We start from the raw sequence: 19,875 nt of genomic DNA, 5'->3' as shown, positions 1-19,875 counted from the left end.
CTCTATCCTATGATCACATGACTATAACATTTTCTTCTAACATTCTTTCTTTTATTTTCTAAAAACGGTTTTATGGTTCAATTTCTTTTTACACTTTAATCTATTTGGAATTCATTCTAGTAGGGATTCTTCTTATTTTTGTCCACAAGAATCCCAACACCATGTATTAAAAGTCATCACTCCAACTGCCTCCACTTCCTTCATTAGGACCATAACCATGAATCTGAATTATTTCCACCGGCTCCCAACAGGTCTTCCTCCATCCGAATTCCATTCCTCTCATACCACCCTTACCTGAAAACCTGTTCTGCATGAGGAGTAAGTGATGTTCACTTGCCTCTTTAAATCCTTTGAATGGCCTTCCAGTTGGATGAAATCCAAAAATTCTAATAACCTCGTAATTAGCATGGCCATGTAATTTAACATCTCAATCGGGAAACAACTGAGAGTAAAAGAAAGGCTACTACTAATAAACACTGGGACTGCAGACACGAACCAGCCTGTGCCGGGAAACCCTACTCAGAAGGCTTCACTCCCAGCTCTGCAATCTCCCCTTTTTATCTTTTGCAAACAGCCGTTCAGCTATACTAAATTTATTGGGTATCTCTGCATCCTCAAACTTAAGTTTTTTTCTTTATGGGACTTCATATACTATTACCTGTACCTAAAACATTCATTTTTCATATCCTACCCCTGACCCATTTCCCATTCATCTGCCCCTCTCTGGTTACCCCAAACTCAAGCTTCAGGTCTCAACTCAGAGGCCACTTCCTGGTAGAGTCTTCTTCAACACGCCCCTCTCAAGGTGGAAGTTAGCACAGTTCCCATGGGTTCCACCTCATCGCCCATGTTCCCTTTTTTTTTTTTTTTTAATCTAAGGTTTCTCCTATCACCTTCACTCATCTATATGTATTTTCTACAATCCAATGCCCAGCAAACACTAGGCATTCAATAAATATCTAAAAATTAATGAATGAAGATCTGTCCCTAGTGACATTTACAAATGACCAAAGAAAGTTACAAAACTTTTCAGAAAGAGTTGGCAGATTTGTGTAACATGTGTTTTACCTCCCCAGAATGGGTCATATATAATATTTGTGTGTGTATGTGTGTGTGTGTGTGTGTGTGTGTATTCGGTGTGAGGTCTTTTTGTATACCTCAAGTTTCTTTTCTGAACTACGAATTAAATATTTAAAATGAAATAGCAATCTTTAAAAAGTAAATAATTTCACTAATCTGTTAGAAATTAAAGAAAATATATAAATTAACATGGCCAGAATTATGTTTTTCATATTTTGTCAGTTCAAACTAACAACCCATGTACCTTGCTTCTGTTGAAAAGAAAAACAAAAATCCAAATATTTTAGTTTATTCCTAGGACAAAGAGGATTAGCTGACTGTATTCTGAAATAGTCTAAAATTTATTTGGGAATGAACTTCTTAAGTAATTATGGAAGTGAGATTCAAAGTGATGGTAGTTAATATAAATGACTTCAGGGAAAGCAATGTTAAAGGTTAGGTCAAACAGGGAAGAAAGACTTTTTTCTTCCCAAGACTGGCTAGCTACGAATTGCCCCGCCAACTGCAGCATCACACGTCTGGAATCCTATCTATCTTTCTACACATATTTCTTGAAGATACATCTTTCATGCTGACTTCTCACCCATTCTTTAGCCATGCTGCTAGAAAAATGTGAAAAATAAACAAAATTATCCAATGAAAATATTTTCCAAATAAAATTTAACTGTCCAATTATTATAAAATTTTATCTAATGACCCCTCATAATACCCTCTAATGTCATACCTCCCTCTTGAGCCAAATGCCAATCCACTGTAATCTCTTCAGTATTGACTGTTCCATTTCCCACATTCTTGAACAGAATACCAAAAATCATTTTTTGTGTCTGGCTGAAACATGTTTCTTTAATTTGTAATACTCTTGAACTAAGAGGATAATCTCAAAAAGGAGTTGAACAAGCTTCTCCATAGCTAACCTCAGCCTGCTCTGGCTAATATGAACCTCTCATGGGTAGTCAAGACCAAATGAAGAAATCTTCAGAGCAGTCTCTGGCTAAGAATCTCCTTCTCTGAACTTTTCACACCCTTTGTCTTTAATATCAAGCAACTTTTCTGCACTAATCTGATCCTTGTTCTTTTAGGCCTAAAATTTAATTAACCTCCTGAACCAGTACAAACCAATACCCTTTCATTATTAATCCCAGTCCACTAACCCTTTAAAATAATACATTCATATACTGGAATTTATTGATAGGGATTAGATATTATAGTCCATGCATGTTTTACTTCATCTTTTATTTAATACCCTTCTTTTCGTGAACATAAATTTAAGACCAAATATAATACGGTTCTAAAGGGTATTTCACAAAGAAGGTAGAAACCAGTTTTTGCATCTAGGCTGAAATTTTCATTCAATACTCTACACAGGTTTACCAGTATCATAAGTAAACTGATAATTTTAATTATACAAGTATGTAATCTTCATGTAATTCTGACTCACAAAACAACATACAACTAAAGTAGTATTGAGTCTAAAATACATATATTACAGAATTTAGTGCATTACTGAGCTACAAATTTAACAGCAGAAAAGTTGTGAAATGTCTTCTATAGATTAATCACATTTGGAAGAAAAAGAAGTGATGCACTTAGTATAGCATAGGAAAGGGAGAAATGAAGTTGGTCCGTCAATATGTTACTGGTATTTTATACTGGAAAGCGGCTCTGCTCTGTAAAATGGTATGACCTTTTGAAACATGAACTGGCAGAGGGACAGAAAATGGGGAAGGAGAATGAGAGAAAATGACGAGGAATGCTAAAATGATAAACAGGGGTATTTGTCAAATATGCTGGAATACCATGAAGTGGCCAAGTAAACTGTACTCGAACAAAATTACTAACAGGGTCTACATTGCATGTTATTAATTTCATTTAAAAGGAAAATGACCTTGAAGCTACGTTATAGTATTTGTCAACTTAAACTCTGAGCTTCCCAATTAGAGTTTTTGTAGTTTGTTGCCACATTATAATCAAAAGCTCATTTCTTTTTCTTTAAAAGTACTGAGGCTAGTAAAATACTGTCTACCATTGGAAAGCACATTTACTTGAAAATTGATGCTTGAAACAAAATTCACCTAAAGGCTCAGAAAGCGGCCCCATTTGAAGGTATTTATTATGGGAATAACATGTCCTCACCTTCACATTGGGCTTGGACAGTAGTTTCAACAGCTCCCTGATCTCGCTGTTTAACGGCTTGTTCTGAAGCTCTTCGGCCAGCTGCAAGGGAGATCACATTGACACAAAGAAACTTAGTAAGAGCGTGAGGCTCGATGTGTGACCACTGACATCTGTCTTGCTCAAGGCTATTACTTTTCAGTGATGAAGGAGAGGTCAGCACAAAAGAAAACACACCATCAATCACACTGCTCTTCTTTTTAGGCCCTCAATAGCCCAGACCCAAGCCCAGGCTCTTGGCCAAGTACAAATCAAGTAATCGTATCAGCCAGGTCCCTTTTTGATTTATTGCAATGGGGGCAAATCTCAGCACTTCATCTATGTGAATGGTCTTGTGCACGTAGACAAAAGACCACTTGTAAAAAGGACTGGATCAAGCTTTGACACCGCGCTCTCTCCCTGCCCCCACCCAAAAAAGTGCTTTGCACTGAGGTGGTGAAACTCATGGGGTTTCCAAAATCTCACAGTAGCTGTGCTGTTCAGGGCTGGGTGAAAAGAACTAGAAAGTCCCTAATGGAGCAAGTGGTCTGAAGCTTTTATTATGTTTACCTATGCGGCCTTAGAAGTCTGCTAAATATAAACCAAGTTACTCATAAAATGACCTATGGTAAGTTGACAACTACTCTGGTACCGAAAATGCTGACTGTACTATTCTACTGTAACAATCATGAATCCCCATTTATTGTGACTTCCAACCTTCCTCAGACTCTCCATTAAGAGACATTCCCATCAAAATGTCAATTTAGTTCTCGGCTGTCGGAAGCATGCTGTAAGGTTCATAAGAAGAAAAGCAAGACTCAAACAGGAAAAAAAGATTACAAATATGAAATATGCAGTATATAATTCAAAACGTATAAATGCATTTTTATTTAAAACCCCTTCTTCAAATGTTGCATAAAATTTCCATATGCCCTTACTATTTCTGCAAATCTAAAAATAATTGTTCTGATCTCTGGAAAAGGATGTGTCTCTAAAAGAAGGGTGCGGTGTAAACTATATTCATTAATTACATTTCAAAAATTGCCTTTATTTTCTTTGAAGGTAACATTTCTGCAGAATTTTTAACTTACAAAAAGACACAAAAGGTTCTTAGCACTGTTTACTCACTAATACATCACAATATATTTTAATGTCTATGTTACTGTTCTGACAAAATTATATAAAATACTGTGGTTTAGCACATTTAGATAGTAGTCTCTAACTTTTTCATAAAGCTATATTGTTGTAATACGACTGAGACTCAATTACATTAGTTTATAAACAAATGTCTCCAAAAACTCTGAACAGCAAATGGTTTAAATGTAGTTTTTAAGGCTCTCTTGGGAGGCATTTGCAACTTACTCGTGGAACTATTATTATCTTTGTTCACCTCTACTTCAAAAGTTTGGGTTCTGTAATATAGAAGGGTAAACGTCTTCATTAAGTATTGATCTTGAAACATACTTATAATCCTTGCAGATAAAAATGAAAGGGAAAATATTTGGGGACTAACCAAATAGCATACAATCTGGGTATTTATTATATAAGCTTTATTTTCTAAATGAGAATATAAAATATATCAAAGAAAACCAACTTCTGAAGATGGTCTATTTTTTTTTTTTTTTACTTTATCATGGACCTGATATTTTATTACACTGAATTATTTTTTATCAAAATAAAGGACATAATTTAAAAGCAGCGAATAAGCTATGGGATGTCACTAAAACCAGCCTTTGCACTGAACAGATTTCTTGCCTAACTTAGTACCCTTTATAGTTTATCCAGGTGTGCACCCAATTCATCTGCATCTGAAAGTTAACAGTAAAAACCAGCGAGTTAGTTCCCTTTCCCCCAAGTTTAAAATAAAATTATAGCTACAGGAAATTAAATACTCCATCAATGCCAACTGCTTCTAAAATTTATTTTTTGGTTATGAAGGTAATTTGGAAAGGTCTAATATTCATAAATCATTACTATGCTTTCTAATCCATTTTAAAAACAATTCTGTCTTTTTATGTATTTCATATGGCTTATTCTACACTAGGATCTGTCGTTTTTTGGTACTGTCAGCAATATAGCAATCTCATTTGTCTTTATTTCTCCAAAGCATTCCTCATACCTGTGACTTTCTCAGAACACTAGTAGCTGACAGCTTCTCTGTCTCCATAGAGTTTACGGCCTAAAATTTCTATTACGTAGTTAACCCAGGCAGAACAAGAGGGTGCCTACATGCAGAATTTTTAGAACAGGAAAGTGAATGGAAATCAGCATAATATCAGCGTAAGCTCAGTGATGACAGTAGTTCTGGAAACATTTGCAACTCCTTCTGGTTTGCACTCATAGGATCACACGCATCTGTCTGCACCAGGCTGGGTTCTGCCCTGGCCAGGCCTGCAGCAGACACGTAGAGCCCGGAAAGGCACACTTACGTCACTGGCCAAAGCCGCCGCGCCAGGGAGAATGGGCACAGGGCTCTGCTTCTCGTAGTAGTGCAGTTTTTCATGAATCTGGAAGAAAATCAAATGTATTTGAGTTCGCCTGTTCATAAACAGTCTCAGACATTTAAATGTTTTTATAATTGAAAAGAGAATCTGATCCCTTGAATACTCTTAAGTTATGGTTTATATAAGCCGATGGACGACACATAGGTGTGCCTAAGTCATCTATTACTACTAACCTTTGATTTTTTTCCTCTGTGAATAAACATGGTAGTCTTCTAAAGTCTATAATATCCAAAATCTATTGCTTCAATACTTCGAGTATCAATTGTACAGTAGAACCTCCATCTCATCACCTCCCCACATTGACCACCTCCTTAAATTGACCTCATGTCAGAGCCTGGACATGCACCACATGTACAGGAGGCCTAGTTCCCTAGGTTGACCACCTCTGTATGTTGGCCAGTTTGTTACAGTCCCTTGAGTGGTCAACTTACAGAGGTTCTACGGTAGTTCACAAATTGTGATGAAAGCAAAACAATAAACTAATAACATCCTGACAGGTTGGTATGCATGAATAACAGCTGTCAAGAACAAAGAAACTGGCACTGTACCTACCTGGGTGCCAAGTCCAAGAACATCTTACCAACCAGGGTGTTCTTTTTACTTAATATGTTTTTCAACTCCCCTCGCCCCAAAATTCAAATTTCTAAGAAAGGAGAGGACTTCTCATAACTAGAGACATTTCTCACAACTATTTAGCTTAAATGAGATTTTTCATATTATAAAGCAATTATACAATTATATTAACAAATATAAAAATGATTTGGTCCTTCATTTTCCATTATTGTGACCTGAGAAATATAAAGCCAAGAATCTGCTTTCATGCCACATAAGACAAACTGAATTCCTTTCAAAAAAAAAAATCTAGTATTATAAAGAAATGAAAGATGCTCAAATGGATTACTCAAGTTTCATCTCTGTCAGCTCTTACATAGGTGCCCTTACCATTTTATAATTGACTCACTTTAGCCTCTTCTTTTTAGTCCCCCATCGTTATCACCACCACACATTTACATTATAGCAATACTTGCATATCATCTGCCTTCCCTAGTCCGATTTTGTCACTTGATCTAATCAATATCCTTCTCAGCAGTCTCCCTTGCATTACAAGCTCCACCCTGGGGTCAGGGATGATGTGGTGTCATGTCTCTTCAGCATCTTTATTTTAGTTTTTTTTATTGTTTACTTTGATTGCATTTGTTAGGTAAAGCCCCTCTTAGCTTTGTGTCCCGGCCCCAAGAGGTGTGCCATGCCCTGTGCCTCCATCCCCCTTTCTCCTCCCCCACCCAGCCCCTTGTATTAGCTCATCTACTGCCTTCATATTTAGAATTGAGTGCATTGAATTCCTGCTTCTCCATTCTTGTGATGCTTACTAAGAAGAACGTGTTTCACCTCCATCCAGTTAATACAAGAGATGTAAAGTCTCCATCCTTTTTAGCGGCTGAATAGTATTCTGTGGCATATCACGGCTTGTTAATCCATTCCTGGGTTGGTGGGCATTTAGGCTGTTTCCACGTTTTGGCAATTTTAAATTGAGCTGCCATAAACAGGCTAGTGCAAACGCCCTTATGGTAAAATGATTTTTTTCTTCTGGGTAGATGGCTAATAATGGGATTGCAGGTGCAAATGGGAGGTCTAATTTGAGTTCTTTGAGGATTCTGCATACTTCCTTCCAAAAAGGTTGTAACATTGTCAAAATGTCTATCCTTCGCAAAGCAATCTATAGGTTCAATGCAATCCCTATTAAAAGACCATCATCATACTTTCAAGATTTGGAAAAAATAATTCTTCATTTTGTTCGGGCCCTCTTCTTATTTACAGTCGAAGAACATTGTCTACCAGAGTATATGAAAAATAGTTGCACCTAACAATTTCCTGTTTTTAATCAGTATCAAGTAAAAGACTCCTTAATTATACTAAAACCTAACTAAACTACCTTGTAAAAGTCTAGAAGAGAGATTTGATTTTTATTTTGATTAGTGATATGCTATTATTGCTAAGAGAGGATTCTATCACCTTTTTGGTGACCTGGTACTTAATGTAAAGCATCAGAAAAAGAATTTTGACACTTAAGAAACTACCAAAATGATCAGGGCAAGGTTTTTACTCAATATCTTGGACCCTTTAAACATTTATCACAGCAGGATAATAAATTTTAAAGACTCCCAGCAGATTTGGTTGGAGAAACTCTGAAAGTATAATTTTAAACAAAAACCAATTCTACCAAGAGCTAAATTCATTTTGTTTAAATATCAAGAATGAGGTCCCCTCAACACATACTATCATAGACCACTGAACTTACCCCACCATAAAACTCGCCTGACTTTATGGCAAGGGCTTGTTTAAATGTCTGCTTCCCTGCCATAATAAACACAGAGGCTTATATTTCTTAAGCACTTACCATGTGCCTGTATTAACCACTAGTGGTCAGTAATACCAGTAACACGGTCTTTCGTGAGTTTAATATTTTAATTCCTTAGTCCTCACAAGCATGGGAAGAGGTGACAGCACATTTCTCTCATTTTACAGATAAACAGATACACCTGAGTTTAAACAATTTGCCATGTTCCTATAGTAGCAAGAGGCAGAGGTGAGATGCTGAAGCTCAAGCCAACTGGCTCAGAGCTGAAGCTCTTCATCACCCACTTTTCCTCTCAGACGATCATCCCTCTTACTGCGCTTCTCACTGGTCCCTGCACTGCTGAGTGAGTATGACCTGTTTGTAGAACAGCAGAAGATGATAAATGGCAGTGACCAGACGATCACTGGTTAGTGATTCCCCCAGCCCCATCTCTTCCTCTAATACTGTCTTCCTATTGGTTCTCAGTTTTCCCAGATTAACTTGTATTCATGCTATAATTATACCCTAAAGTTGCATGCCCCAAATAAACACGTTATTTCTTCACTTAATTTGCTTTCTCTGAGTTTCTTTTACAGTCATTTTCACTTCCAACATCTTCTCCAGCTCCTCACCCATTTGACAGATTAACTCACCGCCAGCCCACCCATACCTGAACTTTGTACTGTACCAAAATTTGTTTTTAATGTTCTCTTAGAATGTCAAAATGCTGGCAGCCCTCTGTTGGTATATGTTTTACTTCACTGCATCATTTTAAAAATTAAGTTAGTAGGAAAGTAGAAATTTGCTCTAAAAAATTCTGACCTGTTCACTGTTCCCAAAATTAGGGATAGAAATTCTGCTTCTTATCAGTATTTATGGTATGCAGGGAAGAAAATAAACCAAAATGATTTAAAAATTCTAACATAACCAACAGGTAACATGTATAGACTTCACTCCAAGGCTGTCCAATAGAACCGTCTCTGATGTTAAAAATGTTCTAGAGCTCGGGCGGCACCTGTGGCTCAGTTGGTAAGGTGCCAGCCCCATATACCGAGGGTGGCGGGTTCAAACCTGGCCCCGGCCAAACTGCAACAAAAAAAAATAGCCGGGCGTTGTGGCGGGCGCCTGTAGTCCCAGCTACTCGGGAGGCTGAGGCAAGAGAATCGCTTAAGCCCAGGAATTGGAGGTTGCTGTGAGCTGTGTGAGGCCACGGGACTCTACCGAGGGCCATAAAGTGAAACTCTGTCTCTACAAAAAAAAAAAAAAAAATGTCCTAGAGCTGCTTGTCAAATGTGGGTAGCCAGTAACCATGGCCTTTGAGCACTTGGACTGTGGCTAGTGAACATTTCCAACTTTATTGAACTTTAGTTAAATTAAATTCAAATAAGCCCATGTGGCTAGTAGCTTTCATCTTGGAGAACATGACATAGCTTTATATTCTATAACCAGTAATTTGCCTTTGGTTCCTAGAAAAATTTACCTCAATATTTGGCCATATGAGTGGAACATTTCAGAATTTAACCGAAAATGAGGCTTCATCATCAATATGCAAACCAAAATCGATTATTAAATAACAGGAACAGCCAAACCCTCCAAAATCTCATTTATTTTAAGTGAACATTTCCCTCTGGAAATGTTCCAGAACATATTCTTCTTAGTTAAGTATCTCAAGACTGGGGAGAAAAAGTATTCAATATACTCAATACTATTATGACACCAATATATAAACATACATTCATATGAATGATAAAACACAAATATACTCTAACAAGGGGGAGGGGAGAAGAGGCAGAGGAAAGGGGAGACGGAGGGTGACTGGTGGGAAGAGGGAGGGGCATTTGGTGGGATCTCACCTAATGTGCACAATGCCAGGGTATATTTCAAAACAACTAAGAGCAAATTTTAAATGTCTTACCACAAAAAGTAAGTGAGGTGATGGATATGTTAATCAGTTTGATTGAAGCATTTTACATTGTATATCAAATCATCACATTATACCCCATAAATGTCTACAGTTATGATTTAAATTAAAAATTAAATAAAAAATAAAGTAAAAAAATAAATAAAAATAAAAAATCTCTATTCCAATAATCACTGAAGAACTGGGAACTGTTCAATTTTTTTTTTTTGGGGGGGGGGGAGACAGAGTCTCACTATGTCACCCTGGGTAGAGTGCTGTGGCATCACAGCTCACAGCAACCTCCAACTCTTGGACTTAAGTGATTCTCTTGCCTCAGCCTCCCAAATAGCTGGGATTATAGGTGCCCTCCACAACGCCTGGCTATTTTTTAGTTGTAGTTGTCATGTCTGTTTGGCAGGTCCAAGACAGGTTCGGACCTACCAGCCCAGGTGCATGTGGCTGGTGCCCTAACTGAGCTATGGGTGCAGAGCCAGAACTGTTCAATTTTTTATCAGAATGGCTGGATGGATGTTATTACATATAATGATGTCATGGAACTTGGACAGATTTCAACATATGAGTAGCAGTTAATTACCTTGTACACTTGTTTGTAGTTTATATTTAAACACACACGAAAATTGCAATTACAGCTTGAAAATAAATATTGCCCAGTAACAAGAGATAAATAAGCTGTCTTAAAAGTGACAAGTCTGGGGTCCATGGCTAAGAGAGTTCATATGGCTATCAGCTGTTTCGTGACCTCCTGGAAAACAGTATACAAACTATTTACATGTATTTTTCTAGGGAAAGAACCCAAAACACAGATGGTGGTTCATGCTGAAAGAGTAGGACTTTATCTAAGTAAAAGATTAAAAAAAACATTAAAGAATAGGAGACACATGGCCCCATTTGTGTTTTATTCCATTTTAGTCGCACTGATTATGCGGTTGGAGGGGGGCTGTGGTGGGTAAGTCTGGAAACAGGAAAGCAGTTATGAGGATACTGCTCTGTGGTAAGACATTCCAAAAACACTGCTCAGTGTAGGTTACTCTTGGGTTCTTCAAACTTTCTATGAGGTTGGACAATTAACTTTGCAAACTCATCCTAGGAAAAGTGCCACATACCTCAGTACTGAATATCACTATGGTCAGCTTCTAAGTAGTTCCCTTGGGAAGCTATGCACCAACACCAGCACCTAGTCTACCCTTCAAAGCAATTTTGGAACTCTTCTTCTGAGATGACCATCAGGGTTGTCATTGTACAAGGTCTGACACTAAGTTCACAGACCTGCCACTGTGCACTTGGCAGCACTGTACAAACAACTCAGTAAGGTTTTATAACCTTGGTATATCAGCGTCTCACAGCTGTGTTCATGTTGACGTGTGGCAGTGTCTTGCTGAGTGGCATCCATCATTGCTGTGTGGTTCTGTGCGCTGTACAATGACAGCTCTGATGGTTATTCCAGAAAAAGAGCTCCAGAATTGCTTTGAAGGGTGGACTAGGTGCTGGCATCAGTGCACAGCTTCCCAAGGGGAGTACTTCAAAGGTGACCACAGTGATATTCAGCAATGAGGAATGTAGCACTTTTTCTAGGATGAATTCACTAACTTAAATTGTGAGACCTTGGATTCTTTATCCACCCAACAGACTCAGGCCCCTCTCAACAGCTACCACTCTGCCTCTATTCCCCAAGCCTGTTGTGAAACAAGACACACTCCTCCCAGCTTTTGTTTTCATAGCTGCCCACAGTGCAAACATATAGGCCTGTTATGTTTTAGGGCTTTTACTGCTATCCACATGGGGAAAAAGAACAAACACGAAGAATTTATAGTATTTTCACAGCTTTAAAAAATGAAGTATCAACATTATTTACTGAGAGCCTTGTAGTTGAATGTAGTCTTCCCCTTACTTCATAGGCAACTTACTTAATTTTCTAAGCCTTGGTTTCCTTCCATTTAGAACAAGATAATAATAGTACCTACTACATTGGGTTATTGTGAGAATTAAATAAAGTCACCATTAAAAGAGCTTCATGCTAGCCCTGGATAACAGAAAACACCCAGTAAGTGGTATCTGTGTCCTGAGTTCCCCTCTATCCTTCATTGTGTTCCCAGGAAGAGGACCCATCATCTCCCTTTGACTACATCATGCTGTACGTATGAGGTCGGACAACTAAGATTGGGAACTCATCCTAGAAAAAGTGCTGAATATCACTACAGTTACCTTTGAAGTACTCCCTTTGGTCATCTGGTAACCATAGTGATATTCAAACAACAAGGTATGTAGCACTTTTTCTAGGATGAGTGTACGAACTTAACTGTCAGACCTCTTACAATGACAGCTCTGATGACCATTCCAGAAAAAGAGCTTCAAAACTACTTTGAAGGCTGGACTAGGTGCTGACTTCAGTGCATAGCTTCCCAAAGGGAGTATTTCAAAGGAGACTATAATGATATTCAGCAATGAGGTAGTAGCACTTTTTCTAGGATGAGTTCGTGAACTTCACTGTCTGACTTTGTATGCAAGATTCAATTAAGACCTAAAGATAAAAATCAAAGCAGACTAGGTATCATCTATGCTCAAGCAGAAAATATGCATTTCTGAAGGACACTAGCCTAAATGCCGTCTCCCCTTGACATTTCCTCAAAAACAAAGTAGAAGAGGACCTGTTTGAAGACGGTATATACCAATAACATTTGTACAATATGCAAGGTGAAAAATATTATTGGTATATATTAAAATACACAATATATACCAATAATACTCGATGTATACTGATAACATTTGTCACCTTGTATATATTCTACAAATGCTATCAGTATATGTTGAGTATTATTGGTATATATTGAGTATTTTAATGAATACCGATAACATTTGTTACCTTGTATATTGTATCTTGTATCTCTTGTAACTACAGAAGTCAAACATGACATGAGTATTAAAATTTGAATACAGCTTTTTCCTTCCTTAAAATGTACATACATTTTTGGCACCCTCTGTATACACCTTTCTAGAGCCTAAGAGATGGCTAAGATGTGACCATCAACCATCTTCTGTCTGCCATGTCCCAGAACATGTGTGTGTCGTGTGTATAAATTTCATACATACATATATATACACACATACATAAGCATATGCCTGAAGAAAGAAAACTGTCCTGTTGAAATAGAAAAAAGAGGGGAACAGGAGACAGAAGTGGGGAGTCTAGAGAACCCCCAAGCAATGGGGGCAAGTGTAGAGAATCCCTCATAGAGAACAACAGTACAGGTAAGATGGGAAGACTCTCTACAGCTCTGACACTCAGCAGCAGATGAGCGATTTGCTTTTGTGCCTCTCTAGTCAACAGGGAAAGGAAATGCAGAGAGATGGCCAAATGGAGGGAACAGTGGGAGCTGGCTGTTGCTTGACTTACAAGTGATGCCGAGTTACCTAGAGGTCGCGTGGACCCTGCTGGAGGTAGCGGGAATTGGGGCACTTTGCAGATAACTCAGCTCTTAACACTAAAAACAGTCTTGGGTTGCACCAGCTGTGTATCCCAGGAGAGATGCAACCTGTGGGCACTTACCGCAAAGAGTAAGGATGCCAGACAGTGCTGGCTTGAGAAGACGCAGTAATGTGGCAAATTAAGTAAGAAAAACTGTCCCTCTCCCCATTTCCATCTCCCAGCCCTGACATACTGAGAGAGCCAGAGTCCTCTCAGAAGGAAACCCACCCATCTCCCAAAGGGTGTGGGGACAAGGGGATAAATGAAGAACACACCATGCCCTGTCCTCATCCTTGGCTGGCACTAGGGAATAGAACAGGTGCCGTTGAAATCAGATATGATGACAAAGGAGCATTAAACTGGTCTTTTGATAACTGAAAAATGTCCTGGAAGCTATAGACTTTGCCAGAATGTATGTTAAGAGACACAAAAATCAGTTTCAGTGTAATACACTTTGATGCAGGAATTGCGGAATATTAAAATTACCTCTAATTTGAATTGAGCTATTTAATTTATTGGCTAGAACAGGATAGACCAATAGTCCTCAAGCTTTTTCAGTTTCAGAACAGATCACTCTGTTCTGTGGCCCTCCCTCACTTACCACTGCAGCAATTGTCCTACCCATCCATTTTTTCTCTTCTCTAAGATCTTTGAGAAAAGAGGGAGCTGGACCAGGATAGGGCAAGGGACATGGCCCTTCTGCAAACATTTTTCAAAAAATACATCATATGGAATCAAAAGTAGAGTTTGACTGCCAGGAGGGGGAGAAGGGACTATTTAGGACAAGTCCTGTATTTCTGTAAGAACCACAGGAAAGATGCAGCCATTTACTGAAGTACAGAATTCTGGAGGATGACGAGTTTCAGACTCATTCACTGGAGAGCCCTGTGAGGCAGCCCTGTGAAGAAGCACAGCGGGCAGCTAAGGACAGGGGCTCAGACCTTAAAAGCAAAATCAGAACTGCAGGTAAAGATGTAAAGAGTCAGGGGACATGAGGCAATTGCAATGAACTGAAGGGAATGAAATCACACAGCTTGAGAGGGGAGGCGGGCAGAAGAAAAGCCCAGTGGACGTCCCAAGACAGCAGGGAGAGGATGGGGGCCCCAATGATGCTGGTGTCTCCGAGTTCTAGGGAAGAGTATTTTAATATTTATCAAGACACAATATGGAGGCAGCATTCAATTAGTGACAGTGACAGCCCTCCTCACCCGGCAGGGCTCACTATTCACTCCTATGCTGTCTTGGTGAGAACTGCTTGGTCATCAAGTGGAGTGAAGCCAGGCAGTCCCCAACAATTCCAGGCTTCCCTGGAAAGTGGGGAGGGGGGGTGTTAACAAATGGCTCACCCCAACAAAGTCCTTTCCAAATGCCTATGGCCTGCCTGGTGACTCTTCTTCCCACTAACACTCCTGGCTCCAAATGAACACAGATATTCCGCTGTTTCTCTTTCTTCAAGCCAATCCCATAAGTTATATTTTTCTAGAAATTCTCAAATTGGATCTAAGTTTTCAAATGAATTCACCTGAAGGTGTCCCTGGCCTTCTCTAATTACCTTTTACCCCCTCCACTGTATCTGCAGTTGAGTCCCTCTTTTCTTTCATAATATTATTTATTGACACCTCTTTCTTTTTCCCTCAACCGATCTAGCCAGAAGACTGCCCATTCCATGAACCAACTTTTGGCTCCATCCATTCTCTTTATTTTCTATTTCAGTGATACTACGCTGCCAATGCTACTTCCTTCCCTTTTAGGAGGATGATTATTCTGTTGTTCTTCTAAAAACTCCTTAAGCTGAATGCTTAGCTCATTATTTTATCTTTTCTCTTAATATAACTAAATTCTGGATTTAAAAACTTAGGGTTTTTGTAACTTAACTTACTTTTTTGGAAGCATCGTGGAATGCTGAAGTTGCATTAAAAACCCCAAGGTTTTTTTAACTCAAATGTTTAGCCCTTTAATAATCTATTTGTAACTTTTTTTTTCCTTTTCTTTTTTTTCTGCCATTACTTTTGTATCGGCTGCCTCATTTTTAGTGTTGTGGGTTTTTCTTTTTTTTCCTCTTTTGTTTTCTTCCTTTTTCCAAGCTCTCTGAATTAAGCATTCTGTCTACTAGGTAAAGAATCCTCTTGAATTTCTCCATGTGTGTTTAACTTAAAGTCTAAAGTTAGACACTGTCTTCACCCTCCCTTAAAACACTACATGGGCTTTAGAACACCTTAAGTCATATCATACTATTGTGTCCAAATGTGAGTGCTCACAATATTCTTGTTTTGCCATTATATAACATGCATACCATGCATGATGACATATATACACGTGTGTCACTCTCTCTCAAATATCCCCTTCCTTTCCAGGTCTGCAACTGAGCTTATGTCTCACTTTCTCAATCTAACTTTTGTACCGCTTAGTATTTCTTTCATATTTTCTACGACTCCTGACTATCATCTCATAGTATTTATAGTGTCTACGTATATTACTACCTTTGTCTGCTTCCTTACTATTTTCTTCTGGTATGTGTCCAAGGTCACTAATTCTCTTCAGCTGTCTCTAATTTTCAATTTGAAAACCCATCAATTTCTTTTTTTACTTACGAATCACATTTTTAGCAGTTCCCTTTCCTACCACATCTGCCTGTTTCTAAGGCTCTGTCAATGTTCCTGCATGGCTCCTGTCATCTGTCCCTCCCTTTTAGTTTTAGATTCAGTTAACAAGCATAGAAAGGTATTCAGCCACATTAGTACAGAATTGTTATGTAATAAAAACCTGCACACTCGCAGGCAGCAAACACTTGATTTATACAGCCTCAGCATTCCACGATGCTTCCCAAAAAATGAGTGAAAGTACAAAAATTCTGAAAATGGTGCATTATGTACAAAAACGCAAATTTGTAACTCTATTAAGCGTCAAGTAACATGCTCTGTCAGCACTAGGGATACAAAAAGTGTATAGGACGAACTCAGTCTTTATTTTCTTGAGATTTATAGTACATTGCATGGAAGGATTAACAGACATTATGCAACTCATTACACTTGTTTTAACTTGTCTTTGAACCAATTTTCTCAACAAAGAAAATAAACAGATGTTCTAGGAGCAAAAGAAAACAGAAATGAATGAAATTAATGAGAACCAGAAGCAGGAAAGCAAGGACAATTTTTTGCATAAGCCATCTCTGCTGCCTTCTTTATTTTTAACCTCTGAATTCTATGCTGTGAGAAAAGCCAATTTTCCTGACAGATTCCTTTTTTAATAGCTGAAGAAAAACTTGCTAGTTAGTCTTGGGGGCATCAGGTGAGAGAACTTCAAATGTGCCTGGAGATTTGAAAAAGTAAAGTATGTTAAAATCACTATAATTTAGCTGGGTGTTCTCTACACATGAACTGAACCCCTTTACCAGGTATGTTGTTAAAAGTCTATATGTGGGGCTTGGTGCCCAAGGCTCAGTGGTTAGGGCACTGGCCACATACACTGGGGTTGGTGGGTTCGAACCTGGCCAGGGCCTACTAAACAACAACGACAACTACAACAACAACAAAAAATAGCTGAGCGTTGTGGCAGGCGCCTGTAGTCACAGCTACCTGGGAGGGTGAGGCAAGAGAATCGCTTAAGCCCAAGAGTTTGAAGTTGCTACAAGCTGTGACACCACAGCACTCTATGAGAGCAACATAGTGAGACTCTGTCTCAAAAAAAAGTCTATATGTGGGACCCATCTTGTTAAGTATACCATGTTTTAAACTTGGCAGGTAAAGCTAGTATTTTGTGAAATTAATCACAAGGTAAACAAGTCCTTGCTAACACAGGCACATCTTCTGTGTAAATCTGAATGATGACATCAAATTGCATTGAATTTCTACACTTTCATTCATTCTTTGTTTCATTCATTCATGTTCCAAAGAGGGGAGTCTCACAGGCAAGGGTGGCTGGCCACCTCTTGGCTTCATGAAATTATTCAAAAACCACACATTTTCCATCTCAGCAGCTCCACTATCCCCCAGATGCTCAGAATCCTTCCTTAAATCCACTCAACAATTTTGCCAAAGCGGCAGTCATCACTATTCCAGCAGAGCGGGAGTGTGTGCTAAATCTCTGCAAACTCACAAAGTGCCACGTCCAAGATGATGGAGTGCACTTTCCCTGGCCTGCAGAGAATGATGTCGCAGGCTTTGGCAACAATTTTCACAAAGTAGCCAGATACCAAGTCCAATTGTGCTATATATTTCAAGAGTATATGTTACCAAAATGTAAGGTACAACCTCAGCTTACCATACATTTTTGAAATTCAGTAGAAATATATCGCTAGGATAAAACTTATGATTTAGAAATAGGCACTGTTGGAATTGTATGAACAAACCTGAAACCAAGTCAGACCTATCCGATCTGATTCAATTCTCTCCCACTACTGATTTAGGTAGGAAGGTTAAACAGCTCCACACGGCACATGCAGAAGTCCTATTTCATTCTAGGCACTTGCTCCTTCCTAAATATTCATGTATTATATGGTACAACCTCTGTAAGTTGACCTCCCAAGGGACTGGAACAAACTGGTCATATACAGAGGTGGTCAACATAAGGAACAGGGCCTACTGTACTGATATGTACATGTGGTGCATGTCCAGTCTGTGAAAATTAGGTCAACTTAAGGAGGTGGTCAGTGTAGGCAGGTGGTCAACCATGGAGGGTCTACTGTGTTTCTGCTGCTCTCAAAGCACCTACTGTGGATAGGAGTTACGAAGATTCTCCTACCCCAATTTGGACTATGTGGATCTGACAAATATTTGCCAATGAGTGGTGGCAGAAAGGTGATTTTCCAGCTAAGATGAAATAATGCTTTTCAACTTTCAAAGAAGAGCAAGAAATCTGATAAAACATCAAGGCATTCAATATTCAAAAAAAAGACCTTCTGAGCTATAGGAATTACACCAATTATACTACATACAAATGTTCCCTGTGTATCTAATCACATGTGTTTACAACAATGAGTCAGATTAGCAATAAATTTGTCTTATTCTTTACATTTTTCTTTCAATTGCTGCCAACTTTTATACTATTTATTCATACATTTATTTTGTTGAATGATTGACTATGGCATTTATTTTGTTGAATGATTGACTATGGCATTTTCCAAAACTACTGATAATTATACAGCAACAAACATGGAGTGCTCACTATGGCCAGACTGTTCTAGGGGCTTACTGTGGTCTGTCCCCCTTTATCTACTCAACAATCCTGTGAGTAACACCATTTCCACACTAGAGATTGCCTGTATGGCACAGGTTTGGTTGAGATGGTATAAAATGTTCCATTAATTTTTTAATAAAATATAAGCCAAAGGCAGGCAAGACGGTGGCAGAAGTTCCTTTCTAAAACAAGATCCCATGTCTACAAAAAAATACGAAATATTGGCCAGGTGTGGGGGTTTACCTGCAGTCCCAGCTTCTTGCTAGACTGAGGGAGGAGGATCACTTGAGCCCAGGATGTGAGGCTGCGTGAGCTGTGATAAGCCACTGTACTCCAGCCAGAGCGACAGATGGATGAGAAGGAGGGGGAGGGGAGGAGACGACGAGGACACAGAATACCTGGGGAAACGGACACAAAACTGGCAACACTGAGAAATACTCTTCAGGGATCTAAAAATTAAAAAAAAAGAAATCCTTTCAACAAAAAGTCACAGAAAGGAAAGAAAGTCATATTAGCATCAGACGTAGACAGGAACGCTTTATGCTAGGAGTTGAAGGACAAGATCTTAAGGTAGTCAAAAAAGAAAAAGTGAATTCAGTATTTTAATTTTAGACAAACTGATCCTTAAAAAAAAAAAATTATTATTATTTTAAATGGAGTCTGACTCTCTTGCCCTGGCTAGAAAGCACTGGTGTCATCTTAGGTCATGGCAACCTCAAACTCCCAAGCTCAAGCGATCCTCCCGCCTCAGTCTCCTGATGAGCTGGGAATACAGCTGCCTGCCACAACACCTGGCTACTTTTTCTATTTTTAGTTAGAGGCAGGGTCTCGCTCTTGCTCAGGCTGGTCCTGAACTCCTGAGTTTCAGCAATCCACCCACCTTGGCCTCCCAGAGTGTTAGCATTACAGGTGTGAACACTGCGCCTGGCCTGATACTCAAATATTCATGTAAAGACCACAAGAAAAACTTATAAGAGCTCAGGGAAAACTGAATCAATTTCTGAAACAATTAGAGAAGCTTCTGGGTAAAGACTGATGGTCACCATTCACTCTAATAGGCTAGAAGTAAAAAGTAGAATCTCATTAGGATCTGGCAGTACAGGTCAAGTACAACTATCAAAAATTAGGAAGAGAGGCTCGGCTCCTGTAGCTCAGTGGCTAGGGCTCCAGCCACATACACCAGGGCTGGCGGATTCAAACCTGGTCCAGGGCCTGCCAAACAATGACAACAACATCAACAACA

General features: G+C 38.9%; 1 protein-coding gene across 7 annotated transcripts in view; it reads right to left on the bottom strand.

Moving 5' to 3' along the window:
• Nucleotides 1-19,875, bottom strand: part of MPP7 (MAGUK p55 scaffold protein 7) — a 230,649-nt gene that overhangs the window by 106,016 nt on the left and 104,758 nt on the right. For 6 of the 7 annotated variants that reach the window (XM_053572981.1, XM_053572980.1, XM_053572985.1 and 3 more), the window contains 2 exons: nucleotides 5,661-5,738; nucleotides 3,214-3,294 (listed from right to left, as the gene is read on the bottom strand). In XM_053572981.1, coding sequence (XP_053428956.1) covers nucleotides 3,214-3,294; nucleotides 5,661-5,738 — 159 coding nt within the window. Of the gene's footprint in view, nucleotides 1-3,213; nucleotides 3,295-5,660; nucleotides 5,739-18,875; nucleotides 18,942-19,875 lie in introns of those variants that run through there. The other variant, XM_053572987.1, reaches the window with a different exon arrangement.

The sequence above is a fragment of the Nycticebus coucang genome, chromosome 20, assembly GCF_027406575.1.
Source record: "Nycticebus coucang isolate mNycCou1 chromosome 20, mNycCou1.pri, whole genome shotgun sequence".
Taxonomy (NCBI): Eukaryota; Metazoa; Chordata; class Mammalia; order Primates; family Lorisidae; genus Nycticebus; species Nycticebus coucang.
The sequence above is the reverse complement of the archived record's forward strand: the minus strand, read 5'-3'. Positions and strand labels throughout refer to the sequence as shown.